At 42.9% G+C, this 15,680-nt stretch overlaps 1 protein-coding gene across 4 annotated transcripts in view; it reads right to left on the reverse strand.

Moving 5' to 3' along the window:
• Positions 1-15,680, reverse strand: part of CNTNAP5 (contactin associated protein family member 5) — a 593,632-nt gene that overhangs the window by 23,094 nt on the left and 554,858 nt on the right. For all 4 annotated transcript variants that reach the window (XM_053258168.1, XM_053258161.1, XM_053258176.1 and 1 more), the window contains one exon: positions 4,897-5,115. In XM_053258168.1, coding sequence (XP_053114143.1) covers positions 4,897-5,115 — 219 coding nt within the window. The remainder of the gene's footprint in view (positions 1-4,896; positions 5,116-15,680) is intronic.

Genomic DNA, 15,680 nt, shown 5'->3' on the forward strand with positions numbered 1-15,680 from the left:
TCACTAAAACTTTAAAAATTCACCAAAAATCAACCGTGAACCGAATCACCCGAATTTTTCATGCCCGAAATTCAGGTGATTCGGCTCGTGCCCGAAAAATATCGGGGGACATCGGGGGTGATTCGGTTCGGCCCCGAATCACCCGAAATTGTTCATTTCGGGCACAGATCGTTCTGTGCCCGAAATTTTTTGCACATCCCTAACAATTTTCACATCGTGTCGAGGAGATGGTGGACTCAAGTGGTTTTAGTAAAAATGGTCACTTTAATTGCCTATCAGTCAGGTATTAATGGAAAAAATTCAAGGCATCATATAGACTGACAGGGGCAGCGTGGAATTAGAGCTTTTAATAGTGAGCAAGTGTTTAATTGTGAACTTAATAGCCAGCAGTTAGCAGGCAGATGATGCTATTGTGAACATTTTCAAGGAGATGATTAATTTTTAAAAAAATCCTTTTATCCTTTTGGAACAAAGCAAAAGAGAATTGTCTTGTCAATTGGTATCTTGTCATGATACCATTATCTTGGTTTCCCAGGATGATATATGAGCAAGAACAAACTTGGACCAATAGTGACAGGCATGTATCTGTGTGTGTCAGTGAGAGAACGCGATTTATTTGTACATGCCCAGAAACACACTTAAGGATGCTGCCAATCTATATTAAGAAGAAGTGCATCCTCAGTAAGTCACTGTTGAGACAAGGCAATTTAGCCCAAAAAAATAGCATGTAAATTGGAACGTATTCACCACAGGGAGAGTGATCATAATTCTTTTTTGCTTTGCAGGGTGTTGATAGCATCATTTGTTTTCTGCTGAAAGTCTCAGGCAAGATGAAATCTTGGTGTAGATCCAAAATATCAAGGCAACTGTGCAGAATGAAAAGAAATCAGGAAAGGAGCTGCAGCTCAGTGGCAGACTGGCAGGTCCATGTTTTGTATGCAGAATATCCCAGGCTTGATCCCTGGCATCCTTAGGGAGGGCTGGGAAAGACCTCTTCCTGAAACCCTAGAAAGTCACTGCCTGCCTGTGTAGCCAATACTGAGCAAGGTGGGCCAAGCAGAAGGCAGTTTAAGGTATGTTATACTATAGCTAGGTGCCTCAACGTGTTTGCACAGGGGATGGGGGTGCAGGTTAAGACACCCCTGTCTTCCTCCAACTACAGGACTGTGCCTCCACTCAGCCTCTTGCCTAAGCTTCCTCCGTGTTGTAATGGGACCCCTGCATCAGTGGCACAGCCACCATTTAGTAACTCTGCACACCCCATGAATTCCACAACCCCTCCTTCCTCCCAGGTCACGCCCTCCCCTTCCTGGTGGTACTGCCAATCCCTGGTGAGCTGTATAATACAGTATTGTGAGTGTCTGACATATAGCTAGCTGCCTCTCTGTGTATGTGTGTGGGGGGTGGGGGTTAAGACACCCTTGTCCTCCTCCAGAGTGGTGTGTGTGGGGGGGGGGGTTTAAGATGCTCCTTATTCCTCCCTCCCTGTGATTCCCAGGTGGCTTTATGCCTTCCCTCATCTCTTCCCCACCTCCCCTTGGGTCAGGTGGCTGTTCAGTGATGGCACTAGCTTGATCACACCTGCTCTGTTCACTCTGCCATTGCTCCCTCTGTACTCGCGAGCCATTGGGAGTGTGTCAGGCTCGTCCTGGCAAGGCAGGAAGAGCTCTGGCTGGTGACAGGGCCTCTCCTTCCTCCAGCTGGAATGCTGCTGTTGGCGCCACCTTCAGGACCCGCTGGTGTAGGTAAGCAGAATTCCAACAAGTATACTGCCTTAATATACTATACTTCGTATACTAAATATATTCAGTATAAGGCAGCTTCCTGTATTAAAGATATTGTTTCCAAGCAGGATAGAAAAAAATCAGAATCTAGATCATATTTCACGACATGCAAATTCAGTGGCTGACATCCAGACCAGTGCTAGTGTAATGGAAGAAGTTGCACACACCAAAGAAGTTTGTGGAGCAGCACAAAGATGAGATGTTATGCAATCATTAGTAGAAGACCTTCTCCAGGACATATACAAGAGTGATCTACAAGGCTATACAACCTGTGGTGCAATCTGTTTTGCTACACATTGAGGTCAGTATGTGGGAAGAAGATAACAAAAGATTACTGGATGGAGGGTCATGTTAAGCAGTACAGGAAGGGTCAAAGCTGAACGGTTGAGCACATACTTGTCATGCAGGAGGTTTCATCTCAACATATCCTGTAGGGTTGCAACAGACCTCTTTCTGAAACAACATCTGTCAGTTAGTGCTGTCAGTACTGAACTAGATGAGCCAGTGGTCTGATTCCGTAGAAGGAAGCACAATATGTTCATCTGTTAATGACAACATCATTTGGTATTTTATCTTTTAAGATTTTTGGTTGCTAGTCATTGGAACCTGTCCATTGGAAAGTTCTTCTACATGCATTAATGGAATTATCATGAAAGGAAATGATGCAATATGTTTCTGGAGAACACTTGCCTGAAAACAGCAAGATTTGTGCCACCAGCCTATGGGAATAGCAATACTAGCTGCAGAATGTGTTCTCCTTCCCAAAATACAAAACACTTAAGATCCCCAAGGGACTATTTAATGATTGCAGGCAAGAAATGAACTGCTGGGATCATCATCAGCAAGTAATGTGACTCTCTTTACAACCAGAGAGGATAAGAGAGGCAAATGTGGAGCACAATGCTCTGACACCCAAAGACTTTCATTGTATCTGTGTGACCAACTACACATTTCCATTATTGGGATTAACGAGGAAGTCAGGGAATGGGGATGTTCAGGAACTGGGGAATAAATTGATTATACTAGGCCAGAAATAGGTGCAGGTGGCAAGACGATAATCAAGTATTGGAGCATATATGGAAATGTGACCTAGGAATAGGTAATCTTTGCATAGGGAGTTCAGGGTTGCCACCCCCCACATTGTTTGGCAAGAATTCTGAAGAATGTGAGAAGAAATAAATAACTGGCACTAAGAGCTGCCGATGTCTCAAAGGCACCAAACCTGCATTTGTATGTAGCAGTGCACTGATACTCATATTTCTTGAGAAGAAGAGAGATTTGGTGCAATTTCTCTGACAAATCCCAGGCTAATAACTACCTGATATTCCAGATGGTACTTCTCTCACCTCTGGACTGGCAAAGTGATTCAGGAAAAGGTATAGAGACAGACTGTGAATTCCACAACATATTGTGGACCAGTCTATGATTTGTTTATTAAAACCACAGGAAACATTTTTGCACATTCATTATCCTAACCATTCACTTACGACTGCATGAAGTTACTCTGCATGGATCTGTTGAAAAAACATGCATAACTAACAACTCCTGCTAACTGGGCAAAGAGGCACCTTTTACTGTAGTGATTCTCTTTATTTAGCAGGGGGAGAGTAACTGGCCCTATCCACCCCCAGCACACTACTTCCAGAGACTGTTGCTGGTGTCTATCTTATGTTTCATTTTAGATTGTGAGCCCTTTGGGGACAGGGATCCATCTTATTTATTTATTCTCTGTGTAAACCGCCCTGAGCCATTTTTGGAAGGGCGGTATAGAAAAGGTGCAGTTCCAAGTAATTATAGACCGATAATCTGCCTGCCAACCATGTTCAAATTATTAACTGGAATATTAGCAGACAAAGTAATGCAACACTTATTAAATAACAAACAGCTTCCAGTTGAACAAATTGCCCGAACACCAGAGGCACAAAAGACCAGCTGCTGATTGACAAAATGATTTTAGAAAATTGCAAGAGAAGAAAAACAAATCTAAGTGTTGCATGGATTGACTACAAGAAAGCCTTTGACTCATTGCCTCACACATGGATATCAAAATGTTTAGAAACAACTGGTGTCAGCAAAAACATTCAGATATTTATAAAAAACACAATGAGCATGTGGAGTACACAGTTGACAATCAGTGGCGAGACACTTGGACAGGTTAGCATTAGAAAAGGTATTTTCCAAGGCGACTCACTATCCCCTCTGTTGTTTGTAATCGCCATGACCCCACTTTCACAAATACTAAAAAAAACAGGCCTCGGATACCAAACATCTAAAACATCAAGTCAAATCAACCATCTGCTGTACATGGACGATCTGAAGTTGTATGGAAAGTCCCAGTCAGAAATCAAATCACTGCTAAACACTGTCCGTATATTCAGTAGTGATATAGCAATGGAGTTTGGACTAGACAAGTGTGCTGCATTAATAAGGAACTGAGGAAAAATAACAAAAACAGAAGGAATAGAACTGCCCAATGGAAGCAAGATCAAGAACCTGGAAGAGAAAGAATCTTACAAATACTTGGGCATTCTCCAGGCTGATAACATTGCACACACTGAAGTAAAAAGAAAAATTGGAAGTGAATACATCAGGAGAGTTAGAAAAATCCTCAAGTCCAAACTCAATGGCGGGAACACCATACAAGCCATAAACACCTGGGCTATACCTGTTATCAGATACTCTGCAGGAATAATAGACTGGACCCAAGCAGAGCTAGAGACACTAGATCGTAAGACCAGGAAACTAATGACCATCAATCATGCTCTGCACCCCCGCAGTGATGTAGATAGGCTATACCTCTCTCACAGCTCAGGTGGAAGAGATAAAATTCAGCCATCCCAGGTCCTTGGGAAGGACCCGATGTCTGGATAAAAAAAACAGTAACACCTGACTGTGTAAACAAGAAATAATAACAACAACTTTAACTAATTATATCTAGTTATGTGCCCCGGTTTTATTGATTTGGATGCTGTGATTTTGGAGTTTCCACAAAGGAAGTAAAAACCTTCGACCACCATTTTCTTCTGTGCATCACAGCAGAACTATTAAGGAACGAAGCAAAACCATTAAGCTGAAATCTTATTACACTTTCCATAACATTTGCTCAACATACCTGATGACGAATATATTGTAGTTGCTGTATTTACATCAACTTCAACCAAAGACCTACAGTTTGATTCTGACAATGAACCCAGGACTGTCACAGGAGCTATACTGGGATGTCTTAGGGCAGCTTTCAGTGGAGCTATGTGGTTGTACTGGACAGAGGACATGCATCCTATGAATCCAAAGGAGTTGGCCTTGGTGACTTCTAGATCCAGTCCCTGAATATCTGCAAAAGACAAAGCAAATGGATGCTGTTGAATATGACTTGCTGTATGAGAATTAAAGCCCATTTGAGATTAGTTACCATCATTTCCCCATGCATTTCCCAGCTTCTGCCACTATTATCTTCATCTACTCTTAAATTGTGTTACATACTGGTGGCCAGTGTGCCCTCTAATTTGGCTCTTGATATTTGTGGATTCAATATCCACAATTTCACTAACTCGAGGGCCACCTTCTGTATACCAGGCCTGTTCAGCTTTGGCCCTCCTGCAGGCAATGGCCTACAGCTCCCATATTCCCTGGATATTGGCCACTATGGCTGGGGATTATGGGAGTTGTAGTCCAAAAACTGTAGGGGGGGGAAGTTGAGCAGGCCTGCTGCATACCCTTTAGTTATCGTAGGGGGTAGTTTCGCCTATTCACCATTTTAAACTTTAAACCTCCCCATTGATTGGTGGGGAGATTTAAATGAACACTCTTCCTACTTCCCAGCTGGCATGCCAGGAGGCTTAAAGAGGCCCCACAAGTGTCTGGGTGCCTCTTGAGCTGCCTCTTTAAGCCTCCCAGGACACCAGCTGGGAGGTGGGGAGAGCGGCCAGTTAAACCTACCCACTGATCAGCTGATTGGGGGGGAGGTTTAAAGTTTAAAACCGTGAATAGGTGAAACTACCTACCACGATAATTAAAATGGTTATCATGGGAGAGAACTCTAAATTTGGAGAGTGGCCATTAAATGGCCACTCTCCTCACTTCCCACCTGGTATGCCTTTCTGTGTTGCCTCTTTAAGCCTTCCTACTTTCCAGCTGGGAATCATTTCCGTTTAAAAGAGGTAGTAGGAAAGGCACCCTGTCACTCACACTGCCTCTTAAAACCTTCCCAGCTGGGAAGCATCTCTGTTTCAATCTGAACACCAAAGTAAAAAGTTATGCAAATATCAAAAATAAGGATGAGTTCTGGGATATTCTTTCAGCAACTGACTTTGACCCAAGCTGCCACTCCACTGCCTATGTCTCCTAGCCCTAAACCTGCTCCATTAAAAAGTAAGATTTAAAACCTTGAGAAATCCCTTAGCACTCCAATACAAACACTGACTTTTGTACTGATTCAAAATACAAGCAACTAACACTCTTAGGAATTATTCACAGATAACAACATCTTTATGGATCCTCAGGTTTCATTAAGACATCAGCTTGGAAGAATAAGAACCCTTTCTCATGATCAGTGAGAAGGGCTACCAGGTGTGTGGGGAGGAAGACTGCTAAAACTTACCTCCCCTGCAAACACTGGCTTTTCTTGGCAAGTGTGAGGTGGGATTTCCGGAGATCAGGACAACACATTCCAGCTAAGTTTTATCTGGACCTATTCCCCCACCTCCCCGTTTTGGTGCTAAGATGGTGGAGAGGTTTTTCCTCTAAATTGGATGCTGCAAATAATAATTAAAAAATACCCTTGTGGAAATAATTAGGCCTCTGAATAGCATTGGATCAGCTTGGTTAAGGGGAAAAATGGAAAGGATAAGTTCAGATAAACCTTTTTCTATATGTTTTGGTATCTTCTGTTCTGTAATCTTGGTGGTTTGCAGGGTTTAACTGAAACCTAGAATGCTTGTAGTTGAATTCATCTGGCTGAATAAACTTATATTGAACTGGAACATTTTGAACCAGAATTGAAAAGAAATGTCTGTTGCTACTGTGGGACTTTATTGCACATGTTTGTTGTGATTCATTTTCATTACCATAATTTAAATTATAGAAATGATTATATTACTGAGCCGCAGTGCACCCGTGTGCACGCACACACATATGAATATTTATATAATGCTTTGTTAAATGAAATATTGGCCTCTAAGCATTCTTTGAACAGAAAGTTCTTCAATTTATCCTGGTAAGGTAGAGAAAAAGTTCAGTTCAGTTCAAATAGTGAGAGAGAGAAGTTACGTAAACAAGATTTTTGTAGTATATAATGGGAGAGAAGGTAATTTCAAATTCAGATACTGCTTCCTATATGAGATTCTATAATTTGAAGTATTTGGTGGACTCAAGTTTCCCTGTGATCAGATCTGTAGACTTAATGATGTTGATTCAATTTGATGCAGCCTGATTTACTGCACTGAGCAGGAGGTTGGACAACATCGCTAACAAGGTACTCTCCAGCTCTGTTCTATGTGCCTTTCTATATTAACAGTCATCGCTTGCAAAAAGACATATAGCACCAGGAGTTCACCCTTGGAAGAATGTGTGCAAAATTAGTAATATTTAAGCATGCATAATATACAGTCTGAAATAATGCCTCCAGTTTCCAAAATCTAAACATTTGAATATATCTTCAGATTTTTTTGCAAGTTACTAAACCACATCTTACTACCCTTATTAATCCCAATACAACATCCTTTCCAATGGCTGTTGCTTGTGTTCTCTTGGGTTCTTTTTAGATTGTGAGTAGGGATGTGCGAATCAATTTGGGTACAAGATTATCTGTACCCAAATCTACTTGTTTCGGGTGATCTGTGGACAAAACAAATCACCCCGTACTAGCTGGCCAGATTTGGGTCCAGAACAAATTGCCTGGATTTTGGACCCCCCAAAATCATAGATTTGGAACTCCGTTTTGTGGTGATCTCTTTTGCTGTCTCCAATTTGTGTCAGGAATTATTTTTTTAAATCCCGCCCTCCCAAACTTCAGATTGATGCCTTACAGTGTGGTTGGATGGCAATTCCCCCCTGGTTCTAGATTGCCTAATTTCCATTCAAATCTTGTGTTGCGAGGAGCGACTGACACAACATTTGTTAGGGGAAAGGTCAAAGAAGGGACAAGGTTGGGGGGAGTTGGAAGGAGGGTTTTTCAAATTTACTTAAGGAGGCAGCCAGCCACCATTCTGCCTTTCTGCTTAGTGTGTGTGTGTGTGTGTGTGTGTGTGTGTGTGTGTGAGAGAGAGAGAGAGAGAGAGAGAGAGAGAGAGAGAGCCATAGGAGCTCTGCTTTGCCTGCCTGCTGCCTGGAATGAATTCTCTGCTTTTTGTTCCTGCTTCCCAGACTGAGGAAAAGAGAAGAGAATTTTTTTCACCCCCTTCCTGCTGCTGAGAGAATCACTGCCTGTGCCAGCTGTCTGTGCGAATCGATTTGGGTACAAAATGATTTGTACCAGAATCTACCTGTTTGGGGAGATTTATGAATAAACCAAATTATCCCTGTGCTAGCTGGCCAGATTCGGACCCAAAACAAATTGGGGGTGATTCGATTTGGGTACAAATTAAACTGAAAACATTGATTCGTGCACATCCCTAATTGTGAGCCCTTTAGGAACAGGCAATAATTTTCTCCTTTTTCTGTGTAAACCACTCTGAAAACATATCTTTGAAGTAATATATAAATATTATTAACAACAAACAACAACAACTAAACATTCTGCATCCTAAACATTGGCTGACATGCCCCACAGCATAACATGGGGTTCAGAACTACCCATGCCACTGTAGGGCTCTAAAACACACACACACACACACACACACACACACACACACACTGCTGCACAAGAGGAATGTTCCAGCACAACTGTATAATTGCAGGTGGTGTATCACTTGCATTATTCCCAGGGCAAACAGTGTGCTACCTGTGACCATGCAAGGGTGAATTATACTGGAACAACTCACTTGCGCAGCACAGTGTGTGTGTGTGTGTGTGAGAGAGAGAGAGAGAGAGAGAGAGAGCCCTGCAGCAGTGTTGAAAGCCTCCATGTGATGCTGAACCACTGTGTGACACTGTGGGGCATGTCACTCATGTGTTCTTTGGCACTTGTTGACTCTGAAATGAAAGTCTGGGTTAAATATTGGTTTTGTCTGATTCTTTGGATAACTTCTTGACCTCTTCTCTGCTGATTCATGAGTATGCTCCTATAATTAGGGGTGTGCACGGAACCGCCACACTGCGGTCCGGCACTGGGGTGGGGGGTAGCTTTAAGAGTGGCGGGAGGGTTTACTTACCCCTCCCGCCGCTTTCCGCTGTGGCACCGTAATCTGCAGAGTAATTGGGGCGGCAGGATACCTCCCTGCTGCCCCTTCCCCGCTGCTGGTCTGTAAAAACTCCCAGTAATCCTTTGCGCGCGCACACGTTGTGCACGCGCTTCACGTCACTGAATTGCGCACACGCAAAGGATTACTGGGAGTTTTTGCAGACCAGCAGTGGGGGAGGGGCGGCAGGGAGGTATCCTGCCACCCCAATTACTCTGCAGATTACGGCGCCACAGCAGAAAGCGGCGGGAGGGGTAAGTAAACCCTCCCACTGCTCTTAAAGCTACCCCCCACCCCCGATCCAAACCACCCAGGTCTGGACTGGTCCGGAGGCCTTTTCAATGGCCTCCGGACCGGTCCAGGCCCATCCCTACCTATAATAGGTGTGACAAAAGAAAACCTCACTTCTGTGAAAGAACAGAAAAAGAACATACACTTGGGGAGGGGGGAGGGGAAGCTGTAAATCCTGTAACATGCCAGGCCATTTTTCAAAGTAAAACTTTTCTCCTGCAGCAACTTTGGATATTTCCCTCTAGTTCCTGTTGTGGATTAGTCAGCTATCTTGTTTCTTGCCTGTTATTTAAAACTCCTGTCATAACATCTTAGATGTATGAGGAGTTCAGAGAATATTTATTGCAAAAAGTCATTGCTCCACTTGAAGGTTAAAAAATATGATACAGTAATGCACAAAGAAGACGGGGAATCAAAAGGCCACTGGAAATAACTTAGGAGAGGTTATTGTGTAAGATAGTTCATGGATGCAAGAGGATATTTACAGTTGCTGTTTGCAAAGCTCTAGCAATGAAGATGTTACCTAAGACCAAGATAATGCAATTATCACTGGGGCTCCAAAGCCACTGACCTTTCATTTTGAAATAACCAGTTGCAGGATGTTGAATAACCATAAGTTTTCAGGGAGCTAAGTTTTACATTTTAATTCAGATTCAAACCTCCGGCAGCATGGTGCCCTATTAAAGAATACCAATGGCAAAGGGGGGAAATAACACCTCCTAAAATGGCAGGTTCATTTGCTGCTGTACCCTGGGGTTCTGGAAAACATTAATCATTTGCATCCCATCCTTATTAATCACTCTCCAACCTGCTGACCTGTTGCCCTTATATAATCAGTACATCCCAGCTGGAGATTACACCACTGGAAGACCAAATGGTATCAACACACAAAAAGGAGGCTTGTGCCACCTAAAAGATTAACAGCTTTAATGTGGCATAAGTTTTGTATTGTGCTTATTTATATAAACTTATGTCTCAATACAGCTGTTAGTCTTCAAGGTGCCACAAGTCTCTTTTTTGTGTTTGCCATAGGAGAGAAACATGGCTTCTCTTCTGAAGGATTTCATATGTTTTGGTAGCACTTCCTTTACTTGACAGTGTCAGATAGGCTAATAGGCTTCTAATAGGGTTAGGCTGTGCATGCGAGAGGCTTCTCACGCACAGCCTAAATGAGGCTAGTAGGGATGTGCACAAAACAAGTTTTCCCAGATCGGTCTGAGTCCAAACTGGGCTTAAACTGAACCAGGCATGTTTGGTTTTGGCACCCCGAATGAGGAGTCCAGATTGGCTTGAATTCGAGCTGGTTCAGGCCCAGTTTGGGGGTGCTAGGTGCCTGCCAGGTGGGGGTGCCACCATTTTAAAAATGGTGAAATTACTGCCTCTGAGGCCTCGGGGTGCTGCTGGCAGCCACAAGAGGTCTCTGGCACTTGCCCCTCCCCCTGCCAGCCTCTGCCCGGTCACCCCCAGAAAGTTTCAGCCCATTTTCAGGACATTCCGACCCACTTTGAACTTGTGGTGGCCATTTTGGAGGTCATGACCTGGCCACATAAATGGCTCATGTGCATGCATGCCAGCCTCCAAAATGGTCACCGTGAGCTCGGAGAAGGGTGGAATGGCTCCAAAACAGCCCAAAACGGCCTGAAGGAGACTGGTGGGGGGAGGGGAAAATCACCAGATAGCCCCCCGCAGCCACCAGCAGCACTATCTGAGGCCTTGGAGGCAGTAAGTCCACCACTGAAAAACAACAACCCTGAACCGGCCACAGACTGGTCTGGTGGGTTTGGCTCGACCTCAAGCCAAACCGGGCCCAGCTTGAGGGTGAGCCCTCAGACCTCGTCAGCTCAATGGCTGGCTGGAGGTCGATCCAGTTCGCACATCCCTACAGTCTAGGACAGCCTATTCTGGGTTAGGCTGCATTTGTGAAGTGTTGGAAGTTAAGGACTTTGTGCTGTCTCTTGTCTCAATGACAGTGGAGGACAGACTAGTGAGTCAGAGGGCTAGAGGGTCAAGAAATTGGTCATCCCTTCTCTACTGCTCTGACACTATCCCTTTGGAATGTAGATTGCTAATCTCAGAGACGTCCTCCTTCCTCTCTCCCTTCTCTTACTCTTCCTTCTACCTTGCAACATGGCAAGCTCCTCTCCCTGCACCATGTGTTCAGAGAGATGCAGAATCCATCTGCATCCAGCTAGCTAGCTAGATTAGAGATCCCAACTCCTCACTTTCCTATCCAGAATTGAGTTCTCTAATAAATGCCATATATATTGATTTGAAACTATGAACTGGCTCCAAGTCAGCATACACGCATGCCTAACCAAATTCCACTGTGTTGTGCCTCTGTGCACTCTGCTATGATGAAAAAGGGATTCTCTTACCAGAGAGAATTCCCAACATGAAGTGCCAGGAGCCACGCAGATTCTGGTGCTCCCACCCAGCCTAACCTCACTTTTAAGCCTGGCTTTCAGCCAGGGTTAAGGACGCGAGCATGCTGGGATAGTGTGTGAGTTTGGGCTGCTTATAGCCAGAGCACACACAGAGATGGGTGCCTAGAACTCACGGAGGTATTCCCCAATGAACCATGCTCATCGCACAGTGCATTGTAGGATAAGTGGAGGCCGGGATGATGCAGCAGTGCAGATTGTGTGGGATGCTCATCTGGGGGAAAGGTAAGCAGCCTTCTCCCCTCCCGCTGTGTAGCTCATGTGAGTACCCTTACAATGTACAAATCTAAACTGAACTGAAAACATGTTACTATTGATCTGCCAGTTTTTAAAATAAGTTGATGACTTCTTACTGCATTTTAGGTGAGCAGAAAAGCTTAAGCACATTAATGAAGAGCATGTTTGTGATCAATTGTCCTGATAATGGACCTCTAATGATGACTGCATTTTCTCATCCTGCTTTCTACTAGTTTCCCATATAAGGTGCCAATCAGGCTCCAATGTTTTTTAAACATTGGGTAACATTTAAAATACGCAGAAAAAACTGGAGTGCTTTGCTTTGACTTATTTTTATTTATTTATTTATTTATTATTTATTTATTACATGGTTCTGGGTGGTTTTCAACTTTCAACAGAGCCAGAGTGATGCAGTGGTTAGAGTGCTGGACTAGGACTGAGGAGACCTGAGTTCAAATCCCCATTCAGCCATGAGACTTGCTGGGTGACTCTGGGCCAGTCACTTCTCTCTCAGCCTAACCTACTTTACAGGGTTGTTGTGAGGAGAAACTAAAGTATGTAGTACACCACTCTGGGCTCCTTGGAGGAAGAGCGGGATATAAAATGTAAAAATAAAAAATAAAATAAATTGACAGTATGAATCCAATTCTTCTCGGATTGTGCCACTCATTATTTCTCCAATTTGAATTGGCTCTAAATGTAATTGAATGGAAAAGAAATAAACTGGTGTGAAATAATCCTAAATAACTGGTAATAATAACTGGTAACAACTGGTGTGAAATAACCCTAAAACTCTCTGGAACATTGTCAAGAGCCTTAAGCGCTTAGTCTACATATCCTTTTCAAGTACTGGAATGGTGTATAATCAGAGAGGAAGCTCTTTCAATAGCTCTTTTTATCTGGAAAGCTCAGTGTCTGGTGGAATGAAGCACCAATGCTAACAGTGGGCTCAGTATGCCAACCCAATACAAATTAATAATATAATAACAAGATTTACTTTCACATTGTCCTTTCCAATTGATGACTGCAGATTGCTGCCTGGCTCAGTCACAAATTAGATAGAAGAGAGAGAGAGAGAAGCATAGTAATTAGCAATGAATTTGTGCACCAGAGCACACCAGCCAGGCAGAAAATCACCCTCAGGCATGCCTGTTTCCGAGCACAGCCACTCAACATAAAATTGGGTCCTTGGGGCTCTGTGGGAAGTGAATCTTCAGTTAGAAAACACTGGCCATATTCTTCACCAGAACTGTAGGAATGAAAACTTCAGGTGGCCTATGGTCATTCAGTGTTCATTCTTAAAGATGTCCAGACAAATAGCTTTTTATGCAAATTGTTACCAATATTCAAAATTTTCTCTTTTCTCATGTGAAAGCTTGGGCCTGCCAATGTAGTTTCTTTTCCAAATTAATTTTGGTAATTCCTTTGAAGAGCATGTATACAACCTATACATCCCTGCTATAAGAGGCAGACCTATATGTTTTTCCAAATATCCCGGATCCTGGATATTTATAATCTTCTTACAGAAGTGGAAAAATGTGATTTGAAAGCTGGGTTGGAACAGAAATTTCTCCATAGTTTAATCTGGAAGAGAATTTCAGGTTCCCCCTGAGGAGAAACATAAAAGAATTTCTTGTGATTGTCTATCCACATCCCTAAATTCACCTATTTCTCCGCACTGCACACAAAAATGGAATTAAATTCCACCTAGTAAGGGATATGGTTTGTTCTGTTCTCAGTCCTCAAATATACAAGGCATTATAATTCCCTCTCATTAATAAAATGGCAACTTAAACATATAGAGCTGCTGCATTACTGAATTAGACCCTTGGTTCATCTAGCTCTCAGTATGGTCTACATGACTGGCGGTGACGATCCAGTATTCCAGATTGCATTTGGAATCTAAAACAGACAACACTGTCAAACTGGAAGAGGCAGGGGTCTTTGCAGTCCCTCCAAGTAGGCTGAAAACAGTCACTTTTGGGGACAAGCAGCAGCACTGCGGGAAAGGATTAACTGTTCCGTCCCCACACACTGTGGTCCTGATCTGAATTCCTCTTCCCTCCTATAGCTGCTTTTACTTAAAGAAGAGGTGCTTCTGGATTTAAGCACGCCTCATAAAATGCAATTAAACAAACCTGTAGTTTGACACTTACGGAAAGGCAATGCTAGTCCTAAAGAAGCCTTGGTTCCCAAGGGCAAGAGCATCTGCCTTTTCAGCCCACTAGGAATTTGGAAGCTATTTTACTCTGGCCAATTTTAAAACTATCTTGCTCCTCTCTTGGGGTGCATATATGGGCAAAACTGTTCTTGACCCCATGTCAGTAGGGGTGACTTGCATGGCAGACATGTGGAAAAGCTGATAATTGGCTTAATGAGCTATTAATGCGGATTGTGGAAGATCAAGGCATATAAGACCTATCGAAAATCAACATTTCTTACTTAGAACAGTAACCTTTATCATATATTGCCAGCACTTTACAGAAACTTTTGACAAGCTTCTGCTGAGTATAACTCACATGTACTAAAGCTAACTTTGTCGACATGTTTTTTTTAAAAACATCCTGGAAGACTATATTTGAAATCTAAAACAGACACCACTAGATGACTAGGACATGACAATTTCTGTTCAGCCTGAAAAGCCACTTGTGACCCTTAGAAAGCAATGTGCCATAACATGACCACTCCTATTCTGTTTTCATGTTTTAATCAGGGCTCACAATGTGGAATATTGTAATAAGAAAAGATTCAATTGATGCAACATAATGGGGAGCTGTGGATGCTGAACAAAGGAATACAAGATTCTTTTGATAGCAGACAGCTGCAGTCAATTTAGAGAGCAACCATTCAGTCTAAAAATAAAACAACCCAAGAGAATCTCAAGGGAAAAGAGGGCGGAGACTTTGCAGCCTTCTATTCCAACCACCCTCCCTAAAGAAATCCTATAGATGTTCTCCAGAGAGTAACAGAAGACTCAGCAATTAAGTAATATTACTGTGCAAACTCTGTTTCTGAAAATAGAGGCAGTCTCCAGAGGTAGATACAGCATGTTTTTCTTTCAATGAGAGCTGACATTTCCCCCTGTTCATCTTATACAGAGATCCGTGTAGAAGTGGGCCATGGAGAAGAAACTAACATTGCAGACCAATATGAACCAAACAACTCTTGGTTCCCATTAGCCCATTATTAGCCTGTCTTCTGAATATATGTTAATTAAAACCTTCTAATAGCTCAGTTTCGGCTGGATCTTATCACACCATGATGAGAAAAATAATCTTCCACATTAAATAAATACAATCTCATGAAGTCCACTTTCTCGACTTCCTGCAAGATTGTTTGCAGTCACAGCAAAGTGAGTCATCCATAACATTCCTATGGACTTTCCAGAAATGTGCATACATACCAGTGTGCATAGGCTCAATAACACAAGGTCCTTACAATTCAGAACTGAAGGAAGAGGGATAAATATCACAAGTATCAGGTCTAGGCAGATACATATTATTTGTTTACAATGGGACAAGGAGCTCATCCTGCCACAATTCAGTCTACACAGTTTACAGTTTACATGAAATGGTATTCAGGCTATGATTGTG

The sequence above is a fragment of the Hemicordylus capensis genome, chromosome 1, assembly GCF_027244095.1.
Source record: "Hemicordylus capensis ecotype Gifberg chromosome 1, rHemCap1.1.pri, whole genome shotgun sequence".
Taxonomy (NCBI): Eukaryota; Metazoa; Chordata; class Lepidosauria; order Squamata; family Cordylidae; genus Hemicordylus; species Hemicordylus capensis.